Source organism: Leptidea sinapis, chromosome 26 (genome assembly GCF_905404315.1).
Source record: "Leptidea sinapis chromosome 26, ilLepSina1.1, whole genome shotgun sequence".
NCBI classification, from domain to species: Eukaryota; Metazoa; Arthropoda; class Insecta; order Lepidoptera; family Pieridae; genus Leptidea; species Leptidea sinapis.
The window spans coordinates 12,319,530-12,334,661 of record NC_066290.1 but is presented as its reverse complement, the minus strand read 5'-3'; the positions used below and the strand labels follow the sequence as shown (position 1 = coordinate 12,334,661).

The 15,132-nt window shown below is 37.1% G+C and overlaps 1 protein-coding gene across 1 annotated transcript in view; it reads left to right on the top strand.

The window, feature by feature from the left end:
- The first annotated feature begins 293 nt into the window (after positions 1-293).
- The window catches only part of LOC126972474 (zinc transporter ZIP11), a 132,503-nt gene continuing 117,664 nt past the window's right edge, over positions 294-15,132 (top strand). Inside the window, exons 1-3 of the mRNA XM_050819270.1 lie at positions 294-524; positions 606-840; positions 12,774-12,958. Coding sequence (XP_050675227.1) covers positions 417-524; positions 606-840; positions 12,774-12,958 — 528 coding nt within the window. The 5' untranslated portion in view covers positions 294-416. The remainder of the gene's footprint in view (positions 525-605; positions 841-12,773; positions 12,959-15,132) is intronic.

The following is a 15,132-nucleotide window of genomic DNA, read 5'->3' as shown; positions in this document are numbered from 1 at the left end:
AACACTATAATATATTTTTGGATATGACAACGTCTTTCAGATTCAATAGTACCTATACAATATCGAAGACCCTGTGTACATTCCTTCGTTTTCCTTAGTTATTGAATTAGAACAAAATAAATTTTCACTGCATTATGTTTTATAGTCTGTGGTTAAGCCAACAGCAATCATGACACACAACATATATATGACAACTGACATTTGACATTGAAAACAAGTTGTAAGCAAACTGCAAAGTGCAAACAGCAAAAGCAACCAATGAACAATTGGCAATTGAAATTATGTACCAAAGTGGATGATAAACATGTGTCGTGTTGATATAAAAAGAACGTGAACACAGAAATCTGTTTACTACAAAAAGATGTTTTTTCTAGTGTAGTGTTATAAGTATAACTGTCGTAAATACATTATCAAAAATGTTACCGGGTTATGGTGCAGTAACTCAGGCCCTTTTAGGGACACTTTTGACGTGGGGGCTTACTGCTGCTGGGGCCGGTTGTGTATTTTTTATCAGAGGAAAACATGTGAGAATAAAGTTTTAATCCGCTTACATTACGGTTTACTATAACCTCTGAGCTACTATGTAAATATTTTCGGTTTTACAGAGGAAATTATTGGATGTTTCCTTGGGATTCGCGGCCGGTGTTATGACCGCAGCATCGTATTGGTCTCTCTTAGAGCCAGCAATCCAAATGTGTGAAGAATCTGGCTTGTATGGAGACAAGGGGCAGTTCGCTTTCATACCTGTGGCTGCTGGATTTCTATTTGGAGCTATATTTGTATTTGCAACAGACAGATTCCTGGATTACTTAGGAATAAGTTCAACAAACATGATGATAAGTAAGTTTTATTATTCATAATGTACAATTACTTTTTAATCTTAGTACTATATATTAATCTACATGAAAATTGTTTAAACCAGATAAAATAGCCAGTTATGGGTACATACAAACTTTTCGTAGTCAATGTTACAGTTGTACTTCGTTAAACTTTACTGACCTGTAATAATTGAATGATATGGATGCATTTATCAAATATTTAAATCTTTGTGAATTTCATAACTTTATTAAAATCTGATTAATCTTTAGGTTTTAATAATATAAATATGTATTATATTCTCCAAAATATTTTCATTTAATTAATGCATGAATAATGTAAATATTTTGTATCTACTACTAAGATTTTTTATTCTAAACTGTAATGCTTTTAGAGGAGTCAATGCAAAATCAAATATTTTTATACATAATAAATTCAAAATCACTTTTTGAATTTCAAAAGTTACTACCCATCGGAACAAGCATGCCTTAGACAGGACAACCGTGGATGCGAGAAACAGCGGGTTTCTTTTTTTAATAAAATTTCATTACAAAATAATATTGTACAATACAATTTATTATTAAATACCCTGAGAGTGGTCACTCTATTCACAATATGTGGTATCATTATGTAAGTTATTTAAATTATAGTAATGATTACCACACAAACATCTCTTAACAATTCTTTTAAATTTCGTAATACATTTGTTTAGTAAATCTTCTAGGTTCCTGCGGTAATAGCATACACTTAACCCAACAAAAGACTTATTAACTTTACTAAACCAAGTAATATTTATTATAGAAGCGGTAGTAGTATCTACTATATTAGAAATGACATCAAAAAGAATTCTAAAGGAATCAATTTTGAGAAAATAAATACCCTTTTTTTTTATTGGCATAACAAGTTTATGTTTGGTCCTGGTGTTAACATTAAGATTATCATAATTTCTACCAATTTCACTAATATGCTTATGCACATATATAACATTATCAATAATATATTGAGATGCAAGAGTTGAATTGTTTAATTCTTACTATGAGGGATTAACCAGTCATTCAGTAAACAGTTCATTGCTTTAAGTTACTTATCATAATTTTAAGTGCAGTCATATTAATTTAATTAATGAAGTTGATATTTTTAACTATCAAAATTAAAAAAAAGGGAATATTTTTGGTTTTACCCCATTTTTCGAAAATCAAGTTTTCATCAGATCTTGACGTTTTAGGTCCTAGGATGCTTTCCTGACTATTCCCGCAATGGTGTCCGTATTATTGTATGTGTGGATGTATGTACCTTTTATAACTGTTGAATGGCTAGACCGATTTCATCGCGGTTGGCGCCATTCGAAAGGGCTTGACCAAACTTAGATTTTGAAACAGACCGCATTTTGAGAAATCTCAAAACACCTACAATAAATTTCATTTTGTGGCTTTTTTGGAATAGTTTTTAAATGGCTCGTTCAACTGAAAACTACATGAATATCGATTTTTTCATGCAAAAGCAATGGTAGTTAAAAAATTATAAAATAGAATTTTATTTAACTTTTATCAGACATTTGAGCTCGAAGACCTCAATATCATACAACAGCTAACTCTTTGTGCTCAAAATAACACAAATTATAAGTAATTTCTTTGAGCTTAAAATTGTCATAAGTACAATTTGAAGCATTTAGGAATAGAATTAGCGGGAAGTTGCAGGCCATCCCAAAGGGTCAACTATATCCCTAATTTTTGTGTACAAATAATATGGCCAGAAAAGAACTATAAATCAACATGTTGAAATTACATTTTCTGTATTTGTGTCATCTGTGAACATACAATTTAACTTTTATTGCAATACTATGAAGATAACATATTTAAATTTGAATTTTAAAGATAAGATTAGGTATGGTATTAGTGATTCTATAAGGAGCTATGTTGCAGTAACTTTGTAAATGAACTTGGCCGACATATTCGTCAAATAGTTATTTAATTAAGTATGAAGTGAGGCTTTGTAAATGAGGAAATTGATTTTATTTATTTAAAAACATACACTGTTTACATTTCAAAGCTTATCTTTATATAAACGGAGCTGTGTCTTTCTTATTTAGCTAGCATATTGTGACATATCTTGACTAATCGCTCATATATATTTAAATGACTAGCCAAGTACAGGTTATTTACATTTGCTGAGATAAGACTTCATCATTTTACTCCTGATTGATCTTATCATTATATGTCATATGGTTAGTGATTAGTCTCACAATTAGTGATTCTTTTAAATATTTTTCTACTCTATGTTTGATTCATTTAAGTATGTATCCATGATCAGTAATCTACGTACATACTTACTTTATTAAGTTTTTGGAAAAATCTAGGTTATATAGGTTATAGGTTATCACGGGCTATTATCCGCAACTCGACGACTACAGCGCGCCTATTTTGCGTGGTGAGGAGGGCGGCTAATCCTGCCACCCTAGTTCCTCAAGGTAATGTATCAAACCTCTGATGTCACCCATGACCTCGGGGAGAGTCCTCGGTGACCCCAGGTGTTTGGCCCGGTATGAGGCCACACTCCTACACTCCAAAATGACGTGTGCGGCCGTCTCGTCCGCCTCCGTGCAGGCTCTGCACAGTGGGCTGTCGGTGACACCTATATTGAACAGATGCTTGTTAAAAGGGCCGTGACCCGTTAGTACATGAGTTATTTTCCGTAACCTAGGTCGTGGAAGTTTTACTAGCTTGCGAGAGAGCTTGGGGTCTATTTGTGGTAGAGCTTCTTTTGCTTGTCTACACCCACTTACGTTCATCCAGTACTTATTATGTATTTCCTTGGTGTGTTGGCGTATTACCTTCGTAGGCCAGCTAGGCGGGAGAGGGATAGTTGGTTCTGGTCCTTTTGCTGTCATCGCTGAGCCTCTCCTGGCCAATTCATCAGCGGCATCATTCCCTCGTGAGTTACTGTGTCCCTTTATCCATTGAAGAGTTACTTGGTTGTTATTTTCGCATAACTCCCTCAGACATTGGTGACAGTTGTATATTAGCTTAGAGGTGATAGTGTGGCTTTGTAGGGCTTGTAGTACTGATTTGCTATCTGAAAGGATGCGGATGGAGTAGTCTTTTACCTTTCGAGTCAAAGTAGCAGTGACTGCTTCTATGATACCCATACATTCTGCTTGGAAGACAGTGTTATGAGCTCCTAGTGATGCAGCTATTCTTATATTTAGGTCATCCGAGAACACTCCGTATCCCGTGCCCGACCTTGTCTTTGAGCCATCTGTGAAAATCCTGAGGTTTTTTGTACTGAGGTCCTCTTTCAGTTCTTCATGCAGCTGTATTTTGTATCTCTTATCGAATATGTATTCCTTTGGAGATCTATCACTTACTGCCAACAGCAGAGGCTCCTTTTCAATCACCTCATTTAGAACCTCTGGGTGTGGGGATTGAGTGGTTTTCCAAAGATTTAATGTCTTCAACCTTACTGCGGCGCAGGCCGCCTCTTGTTTTATATAGAGGTGTAGTGCCGGAAGATTCAGCATAGCTTCTACAGCCGCGGTAGGTGTAGTTCGCATACATCCTGTGATAGCCATACACGCTAGTCTTTGGAATCGTTGCAGTTTATTACAAGTAGTGATCAGCTTGGTGCGTGGCCACCATACAACTGCGCCGTAACATATCATAGGTCGTATCACAGCTGTGTAGAGCCATAGTACGATGTTCGGGGCAAGTTGGAAAAATCTATACTCTATGACCTTTTTTTTATGAAAATAAGGGACAGACGAGCAGGACGTTCAGCTGATGGTAATTGATACGCCTTGCCCATTACAATGCAATGCCACTCAGAATTTTTGGGGTATTTCAAGACAACTGTGCTCGTCACCTTGAGACATAAGATGTTAAGTCTTATTTGCCTAGTAATTTCACTAGCTACGGCGCCCTTCAGACCGAAACACAGTAATGCTTACACATTACTGTGTTTATAGTAAATAGGCGTCGTTGTGGTACCCATAATCCAGCCGGCATCCTGTGTAAAGGAACCTCCCACTGGTAAACTCTATGGCCTAAAAAAAGTATTCTTACTTCTTATGAACCAGTCATACTATTATCATCGAAATAACTTAGTGTAGATACAAATTGCTGGCAGTTTATAAAGATTGTGTGTAGTGTGTCAAAAGTTTTCGGTAGTTTTTGGCCGATTCCAATATACAACCTCTGTAGTTTAAGATTATTTAGAATATGTATATCATACGTACAGATTTTATTATAATATGCAATTGACTGAATACAAATATATTCAAATCCGTATAAGTAGTATTCCTTAGACAAATTCCTTCGCAAATATTAAAATATATTTTAAACTGTTAGGAAACTGACGCTACTGGAAGCTACTCATATTGGAGTTTGCAAAATTTAAATGAACGTTGACGAGCGACAGGCCGTGGTATCAACTGAGTGAATATATTATTTCACGCGGAAATCGCAGCATTCACCCCAGTACCAGCTTCTTCCATCTAAATTAGGAAGAGAGCGGTCCAAGAATAGACCCTTGTGGTACCCCTATTGATTCTTTGGCGATGCATAGAGATGTGGCTTGTCTCTACATATTCATTCCATTTATCATGGGGAGTGCTCAGAGGGGTTGTTCCGCCGTTGATACCAGAGATTACGTCAAAATGGTAAATACCACCACGTTGGTGTCTGGCAACCGCGCGTTTTTCAAGATTTTTTTACCTCGTACAGCCACTATGTGGAATCAATTAACGGCTGTTGTTTTCCTGAACCGATACGACTTAGGGACCTTCAAGAAAAGAGCATACTCTCACCGTAAAGGCCGGCAACGCCTCTCTTGATCCCTGGTTTTGCCTTTGGCTCACCACTCCCCATCACGTGAGCCTCTTGCCCGTCTGCCCTCTTATATAAAAAAGTACAATTTTTACGTCACGTCTTCGAAGCGACCAGCATTAACTAATTGGCGTTTTAAATCTATTATTAAAATGTTTATTTAACTTAAAGCTTTAGAAAGCCCAAAGAACACAATTTATTAACGGTTCATTGTTGCCCCGTCCGAATACTAAAACAACCGGTCAGGTGTGAGTCGGATTCCTATACGAAGTACATCATACAAAATAAACCTTAATATAAGAAACTTTTTGATAATGTGCGTGGCGGCCATTTTGGAATTCGTTAGGTTCATTGCTATTGCTTTTTATAAAATAGATACTGCCCGCTGGCAGTCGTACCAGTAATAGAATAAACACATACATACAGTCCCAAAAAATGTCATAGATTCAGAATATAAGTAATGACGTATAGACTAAAATTCAAAATAATAATAAACTAATTCCAAACGGGTGACTGTTACCGTATAGAACACCTGACATTCCGATGATGCGTGACTAATTTTGATTTGACAGTGCGAGCGTTAGCTAGTGTAATAAAAACTCAAAATACTAACAGGCTAATTCCAAACGGCTGACTGTTACGACTTGTCATCAAAATCGGTTACAGGAACAATAGATTCGCTTTCCTTTTCTATCTTGCTGTATCTTTAGATGTATTCTTCTCTCTTGCACGCTTTGTTTAATATATATACGAGTATCTTAGATAATTTTTACGTCTAGATAGAGTCTCTTGCTGTTAGACAACCGATGAAAACAGGCCAGGTTTATTACTTTAGTGTGCGTGCATTGCTCGAAGTAGAGGTTAACTGTTAACATCAATTATTTTCGACGTTTTCACAGCTGTCATAGTCTATGTAGACGTATATTATCTATGGCTATTATATTATAAGTCTATGACCGGTGCAATATTGTCTCAACTCAACCGAATACATTACTTCAGACAGATAGACTGCAACAACGTCTTACGGCCGTTCCCAGTATACTATCTACAGATAGAGATAAATTATTACCTTCTACTGTCAGTACTAATTAGCTGCCAATAATCTGAAGCTGTCCTAATATACCCTATATGTTATTCAAATCGCCTTATATTGGGACGCGTGAATTGCAATTTCCATACAAACTTCTATCGCTGTAAGCTATACGTCTTCCCATTAACAGACTGCGTGTACGGATAAGGTGAGTTACAGCCGATAAGTTGATTGGGACAGAAAAGTGAACGATAGTTACGATTTTTTATCTCAAGTAGGCCACAACCGGAGTAAGACTGAATATTGGGAACGGCCGTTAAGAAACAATTTAAAAGAAACGATTTCTTTTATTCAGTTCAGGTATTGTTCAGACAATGGTTGCGATATCGAATATTTTCAATGACCTTATTAGTGTACAAGTGTCATTGACCATACCAATCGCATGCAATACATAGCCTTCACAAGGTTATTATAGTTTATATTATGCCAAGTCTTGATATTGCCTCGGCTATGGAAAATTATACATAGGTAGAACAGCATTGACTATAATTATAACACAGCTAATATATATATAAGAGTCTGGCCATAAATATTGTTACAATTAAAAATAAACAAAACATTACATTTGAATTTGGAATCTGTCATTTTTATATTATGATTGTTCATTGACTTTTCTCGTTTTGGCGCCAAAACATTGTACAATATTTTGCGATATTAAAATGGAGTGGGGTGATAAAGAGAACCGAATCGCTGTGATTGCATTACACAAAGTAGGTATGGAGCCAAATGCAATTTTTAAAAATCTCCATATGCTTGGTATAAGTAAAATATACCTATAGTAAAATAAACCTACTGGGCTATAAATAGGTACAATGAGACCTCCTCTGTTTGTGACAGAAAAAGATCTGGCATCCAAGTAGTGTTCGTACGAAAAAGGTGGTCAAAGCAGTAAGGGAAAGAATTCGATGAAATCCTGTACGAAAGCAAAACATTTTAACTCGGGAGATGAAGATAGAACCATGTCGCGTATTTTAAAAAATGACTATGGACTTGCAGGCTATAAGAGACGAACGGGTCATTTCTTAAATGATAATTTAAAAAAAGAATAGGATAGTACGCAAAGGGAGGTCACAGAATAATTTTGTTTACGGATGACAACATTTTAACAAACAAAATGACCGTATTTATGCTCATAGCTCTAGAAAGCATCCCACTTGCGCTTTCAAATTTAGCCGGATTATATTTCGTCGCCCAATTGTAATTACTATGCAAACTTATGTCAAATCTCACCGCACGTTTCATACTAAACTATATTTCAATTTCTACTTAGGCACTCCCGCCTCTTATTACGTAGTATTTACATTTTACATCCTCTGTTTGTAATAAATACATTAATAGTATTGACCATTGAACTTGGCACCCTTTTAGATGTCACCTCTTTTGTCCTTGAAGTCACAACCAAGGTATATGTCATATCGAACTTGCCTGTCATTTCATATTTATGTATTTGACAGAGAATTAGTGCAGTCGCCTTGGGCCTTATACTACCTATACATCTGTAGGTACTAATATTATTAAGAGGAAAGATTTAATTGTTTGTTTGCATTGAATAAGCTCCGAAACTACTTGAACCGATTTCAAACATTCTTTTTTTCTTATTCTGTATTATTTATTCTGTTAGGAAGCTACACTATGTCCGGGTATATTATATTTTAAAAAAATCAGGGATCCTTATTAAGACTCTAATAATGTAATTTATTGAATAAGGTGTTATTTTGCACGTGTGTCGCCTCTACACGAGGCATCCTCAGGAAATGTTGACTCGCCAAATTCTCGCATGAATCTGATGCCGAAACACGTGTCGAATTGATTGGAGACGAATCTTAGCGGAATTTACACTCAAGCAGGCTCACAACATTCTAATAATGTAATCCAAGGTATAAAAGAATTACTTAAAATATTCTTTACATCGCGTGCGCTGCAAAAAGTATTGGTGATAGAATAAATTAATGTACTACAACTTTGCAGAACACGTCATTCGCGACAGCGTATTATTAATATTGACACACTTTTTACACAAATTATCTTGCCCCAAATTAGGCATATATAGCCTGTGTTATGGGTTGCAAGAAAGCGATATTATATTTAATACAATAAACATACATATAAACATCCATGACTCGGAAACAAACATCCATATTCATCATATAAATGCTTGCACCTACCGGGATTCGAACCCGGGACCTCTAGCTTAGTAGGTAGGATAGCTGACCACTCGGCTATATATAATAATACAGGTCGTCGAACTATGTATGTTATGTATTCTTTTATTTTAAATATTTAATTGAAATGTCGCTCAGTCCTGTGTGTACGCGAACCAAGACGGGGGGTATCAGCTAGTATATAATAAACTTGTAAAAAAGTAAAATGACATTTCCACTTTTTTTGTGATAATAAGGGACGAGACGAGCAGGACCTTCAGCTGATGGCAATTGATACGCCCTGCCCATTACAATGCAGTGCCGCTCAGGATTCTCGAAAACCCAAAAATTCTGAGCGACATTATAATTGCGCTCGTCACCTTGAGACATAAGATGTTAAGTCTCATTTGCCCAGTAATTTCACTAGCTACGGCGCCCTACAGACCGTACAATAATGCTTACACATTGCTGCTTCACGGCTGAACTAAGCGCCATGTAAACCTTACAGACATAAAAGACACTCCCATCATAAATATGTGTTTGCCATCACAGGAGCAAATACATGCCCGACTAGTAATAGTTAAGGCGGACTAACTTGTAAACATTAAAATGAAAAATTGGGAAATTTCAAAATTATGACTAGAGAAGGCATAGTTGAACATCTTTTTTTATGGAAAGGGACGACAAACAAGCGTACGGGTAAGTGATCACCGCCGCCCACATTCTCTTGCAACACCAGAGGAATCACAGGAGCGTTGCCAGCCTTTTAGAAAGTTGTACGTGTTTTTTTTTTCAAGGTACCAATGTCGTATCGTCCCGGACACACCGCACCCGGAAAGTCATACTATACCAGTGGGAGGCTCCTTTGCACAGAATGCCGGCTTGATTATGGGTACCAACGGCGCTTGTTTCTGCCTTGAAGCAGAAATGTGTAAGCATTATTGTGTTTCGATCTGAAAGGCGCCGTAGCTAGTGAGGTTACTGGGCAAATGAGACTTAACATCTTATGTCTCAAGGAGCGCAGTTGTAGTGCCGCTCAGATTTTTTGGGTTTTCAAGAATCCTGAGCGGCACTGCATTGTAATGGGCAGGGCGTATCAATTACCATCAGCTGAACGTCCTGTTCGTCTCGTCCCTTATTGTCATACAAAAACTCATCAAATTTTTCAGTTTTATTTCCACAATGATATTATTAAGTATTGCATTGTATAGGTTTTGTTACGGTGTCCTAAATGGTGAATGTAAATTTCTGATAACGAAAGTATTTCTTAAATATATCATAATACATGTGTTATCAATTTAATACTCCATTGTTTGTCGAAGTATCGAAACAGGTTTAAATGAATTTCACTTTAAAAAAAATGGCCTCATTTCGAGTTAGTTGCTATTTTATACCTAATTAAAAATCTATTTTAGCTAGCTAGTACATGTGGCTACAGAAAATATTAAAAAGCGGCCAAGTGCGAGTCGGCCTCGCCCATGAAGGGTTCCGTAGCAGCAAGTAACAGAATATAAAAGTTCTTGTAGTTCGTTCTAACTTTAATCGAAGTTTTAATAATAGCGTAGTTTTTTTCAATTAAGTTATTGATAAATGATAATACGATTTATTACGTATTAAAAAATATCTCACTAGATCTTGTTCAAACAAAATGTATATGTGTAACAATTTTTTTTAGAGTTGATCATTCTCTTATTTTAGAAGTATCGTTTTACCACTTTGGAGATGTCTCTCGCGCAAACTAGAAAAAATGATACTAAAAACCTCAATATCTGTTTTGAAGACCTATCCAAACATACCCTACCCCACACGTATGGGTTTGATGAAAAAAAAATTTTTTTGAGTGTCAGTTCTAAGTATGGGGAACTCGCAAAATTTATTGGTTTTTTTTTCTATTTTTGTGTGAAGATCTTTATGCGGTGTATAGAAGATATCTACTTAAGTTTCAACAGTATAGTAATTATAGATCCGGAATAAGTGACTGTGACGTACACGGACAGACAGACAGACATGACGAATCTATAAGGGTTCCGTTTTTTCCATTTGGCTACGGAACTCTAAAAATGATGTAAGTACCTAAGGTATCCGAGAATAATGTAGTATAAGGCCATCGGAAATAAATAATTTTATAATATGTAGTAATAAACTGATTAGGATTAATATCGTATTTGTGTAAACAGCTTAACATTACCGCTTTTTAATTAGACGTAATTCCAGAAAAACGTTCCAAACCACAATCATATCGAAATTGAGTTAAGAACACAAAACTGGTCACGTGATTCATGTTAACAGATTGACAAAAAATGACATCCCTACTGTCACTCTTTAAATGACATCATGACTTAGTAGCCCAACCCACATATATGGAATATAATAATATTTTTTTAACTTCAAACACGAATTCCTTAAATTGTGATGTTTGTGGCTTGGAACGTTTTTCAGGAATTACATGCAATTATTACTAATTTCCAAAGTACTAAAATGGATATAGTATGTTACACTAAAGAGATTGACATGTGTTATGGAAGATACACAATTCCACCATACATTTATTTGTTATATATTTCAAAGAGTTTAGACAGCGTTTTCGTTGAAAGCTCCCAGATTTCTTATATTTTTCCGACACTCCTCCTAATGGCAGGGCAATTTCTGTCAGCTGAACGTCCTGCTCGTCTCGGCCCTTATTTTTATAAAAAAAAAAGAAAACGTTATACGTCCGAATAAACCAATCAAAAGCAAAATGTCTATTTGTAAACATTTTGCATATCCTTGGTTTATTCTCAGGAATAACTAATTTATTTGTAAGGTGGTTAGGAGTTATTGCATAGCGTGACTGACTGTTTACGACATGTCAATCCAAATCGGTTACAGTAACAATAGATTCGCTTTGCTTTTCTATCTTGCTGTATCTACGTTACAGATGTTCTTCTCTTTCGTATGCTCTGTTAGCCATTTTTTTTTCTTCTTCTTCGGATTACTCTTGACGGAGCAGCACGATTCTACGCCAGTTATCCCTGGCTGTTTCTTCTCTGGCACATGTGTTGAGGGGAGTATTGGTTAGGGCTTTGATCTGGTCTGTCCAGCGCATAGGGTAGCGTCCTCTTGACCTACTGCCGTTGAACCTTCCCTGAACAACAAGTCTCTCTATGGCATGCTCTCCACGTCGCGTGGTATGTCCGAAGTATCTGAGGATACGCGCTCTGACTATAGATGAAAGCCTTTCTTTCACCTTGAGTTCTTTAAGTATCGAGACGTTTCTGCGGCGTTGTGTTCAAGATACTAGTAGCATTCGTCTTCAACACCACATTTCAATCCTTCTCTCGTTCTTTGACTGTGTCCATGTTTCGGCACCATACCGTAGTATGGGAAACACTAGACTCTAGACTCACTAACTGGACTTTAGTAGCTTTGGTGATATTCCTGTCTCGCCATATCCTCGTCAACTTCTTCATTGCAGATCTGGTAATAGCAATTCGCCTTCTAATTTCGTCTTCCGAGCCACTGTCAGCCATTACGCTGGTACACTGTAAGTATGTACAATATAATTATCAAGCAACGTTATTTGAATTTGTGATTGTAATTATTATGACGGGTTCTCATGATATATTTTATTAATTTGATGCTCATATTTCGATCCAATTGCATGAATCGTGGTCACGACGGAACTGCGTTGGCGGCGAGAAACACTTGACACTAATAGTACATCAATCTGTCCACTTGGCGCCTAGGTCGTTTTTTGTATTTAATTCCCTAATTCACGACACACACTACTGACGACATCCATACTTTCGGTACTTTTTGTTTCATCCGTACTGCAGACCTGTCATAATAATTTCATTGTTAAAGTTCCGCGATGATAAAAGTTTAAAAACATTTTGAATTTGTGTTTTATGCGTGAGTATTTTACAGCTATAACAAAGAGTAAGGAATCAAAAGAGAAACTAGAAGATTTAGAAATGATGACGGCGCTGAACAGGCGGCCTTCGAACCCCACAGTAGTGACGATGGAGAACCAGCCGGCGGAATTCGCTGACTGCATAAATAACCAGCACACGACGCAGAGGAGGAGGGGACATCACACCCAGAACTCTTTGGTGAGTTGCTTTCTCAGTTACTTCTGTAGTACTTCGTGTTCAATTGTAAATTAAAATACTATTAACTACTTGCTGACCCGACAGACGTTATTCTGTACATAATAAATAAAATACAGTGTTTTATGAATTTTATACAAATGATTTAAGTTTTCTTTAGTGCTAATTCCGCCAATATTTGTTTTTAAAACAATTCGACACGTGTTTCGCCTCTACACGAGGCATCCTCAGGACGTGTTGTCTCGCCAAAATCTGGCACGAGACTGAATCAAATGAGTTTTTTTTTTTTTTTTTTGCGCCCAGACAAAGGGAAAGGGCTACCCTCCGGGATTACGAAGGGAGGGAGGTGGTGAATGCCCATGCATACCAACGCAGCCTAAGGCTGCGTTGGTTATGTGGGACTCACGTAAGAACCTAAGTGCCTACCCACTAAACACCACCTGAGGTTGGCTTTGGGCAGTGTGCCCTCTAAGCCTTCATCGTAGGCGACCATCTCTCGGGGAAGAGAGGCGCAAGCGGCACTCCCTAGGGAGTGTTCGCTGGGAATGCACAGAAGGTGATCAAATGAGCCGGAAGCCGCTGTTTTATACCCTCGTCCCATGAAATGACGCGCTGTGATTGGTCGGCTGTTGTGACGTATTACCCCCGGAAGACACACGTAAAAAATTTGATGGGACTAAATTTGTTTGTTCATTCAACAATGTAAACATGTTATTTTTGTGTTTTATTATTTCTAATTGCTCTAACACATTTAAGCGAAATCCTTTTTCACATGTATGTAAAATATTAAAATTATTATTGTTTCCGAGTAGGTGACCTGTATCAATTAAATGTTTTGCGAAGTGTGATTTTTCGGGATGATTATTCCTAAATGCGGCAATATGTTCCTTTAATCTAATTTCGAAATTTCGACCTGTTTGACCTATATAATACGAGGGGAGGTTGATAAGTAATCTACCTAACTATGAAAGAAAAGACTTTGATGGCTTGTTTTTTTTTTATTTTTCTATATAGTCTCCTGCAAGTGAAATACACTTATGACATTTGCAAATAAGTGACATCATGCCGTTATAATAGTAATTTTTATTTTGCTCGTCAAAATGGTCAGTCACAGCCTCCTTCATTTCTTCGCCCGTCGAAAATCTGCGACCCCTCAATTTTTTCTTTAAATCTTTGAATAAGAAATAGTCACAGGGAGCCAAATCTGGACTATAAGGTGGATGGTTAATTTCTGTGAAGCCGTTTTTGCTCAGGGCTGACCTCGCCGTTAAGGCTGTGTGTACAGGAGCATTGTCTTGTAAAATCAGAACACCTTTGCTGAGTTTGCCTCTCCGCTTTTCTTTGATTTGTTCACGAAGCTGGTCAAGCATAATATTCAGCATTCATTGTTGTATTTTTAGGCAAATAATCTATCATCAAAATCCCTTCGACATCCCAAAATACGGTGGCCATTAGTTTTCCAGCCGACGGCCGAACCTTGAACTTCCTTGGCGGCTTTTCTCCTTTAAATTTCCATTGCATTGACTCTTGTTTGCTTTCCGGATCCCACTGGCGAATCCAAGTATCATCACAGGTCACAATTCGAGAGATAGTCTCTTCTTCTTTACCTTTGACCAGGTCTAGAAATGCCTGACAACATTCTACTCGCCTTTGTTTGTCAAAGGGGGTCAACATTCTAGGGACCCAACGCGCGCTCACCTTGGACATGCCCAAATGTTCGTGAATAATTTCATGAACTCGTTCCTTGCTAATGCCCACATCTCTGGCTATCTCCCACTGCTTGATTCGCCGATCTGCAAGAATCAGGTTCTTCACCTTTTCAACATTATCTGCGGTAACAGCAGAAATTGGCCTTCCACTACGTGGGTCGTCTTCCAGGATCTCACGGCCATGTTTAAATTGCTTCGACCAAAACTTTATGACGAATTCAGAAGGACTTGAATCACCAAACACCTTTAACATGCGCTCTCTGATCTGCGTAGGCGTATTTCCTTCTTTACTTAGGAATTTAATCACTGCTCGATGCTCAAATTTCATCATTTTAGAATTTTCTTTCGACATGGTGAAATCAAAGCCGCGCCAAAAAAACAAAAGCAAGCGAAAAAAAATAAGCGTCATAATTTTGAAAAAGGAATAAATATAGAGTATGATTTTGCAGTGGCCAGTTCGATTTTCAA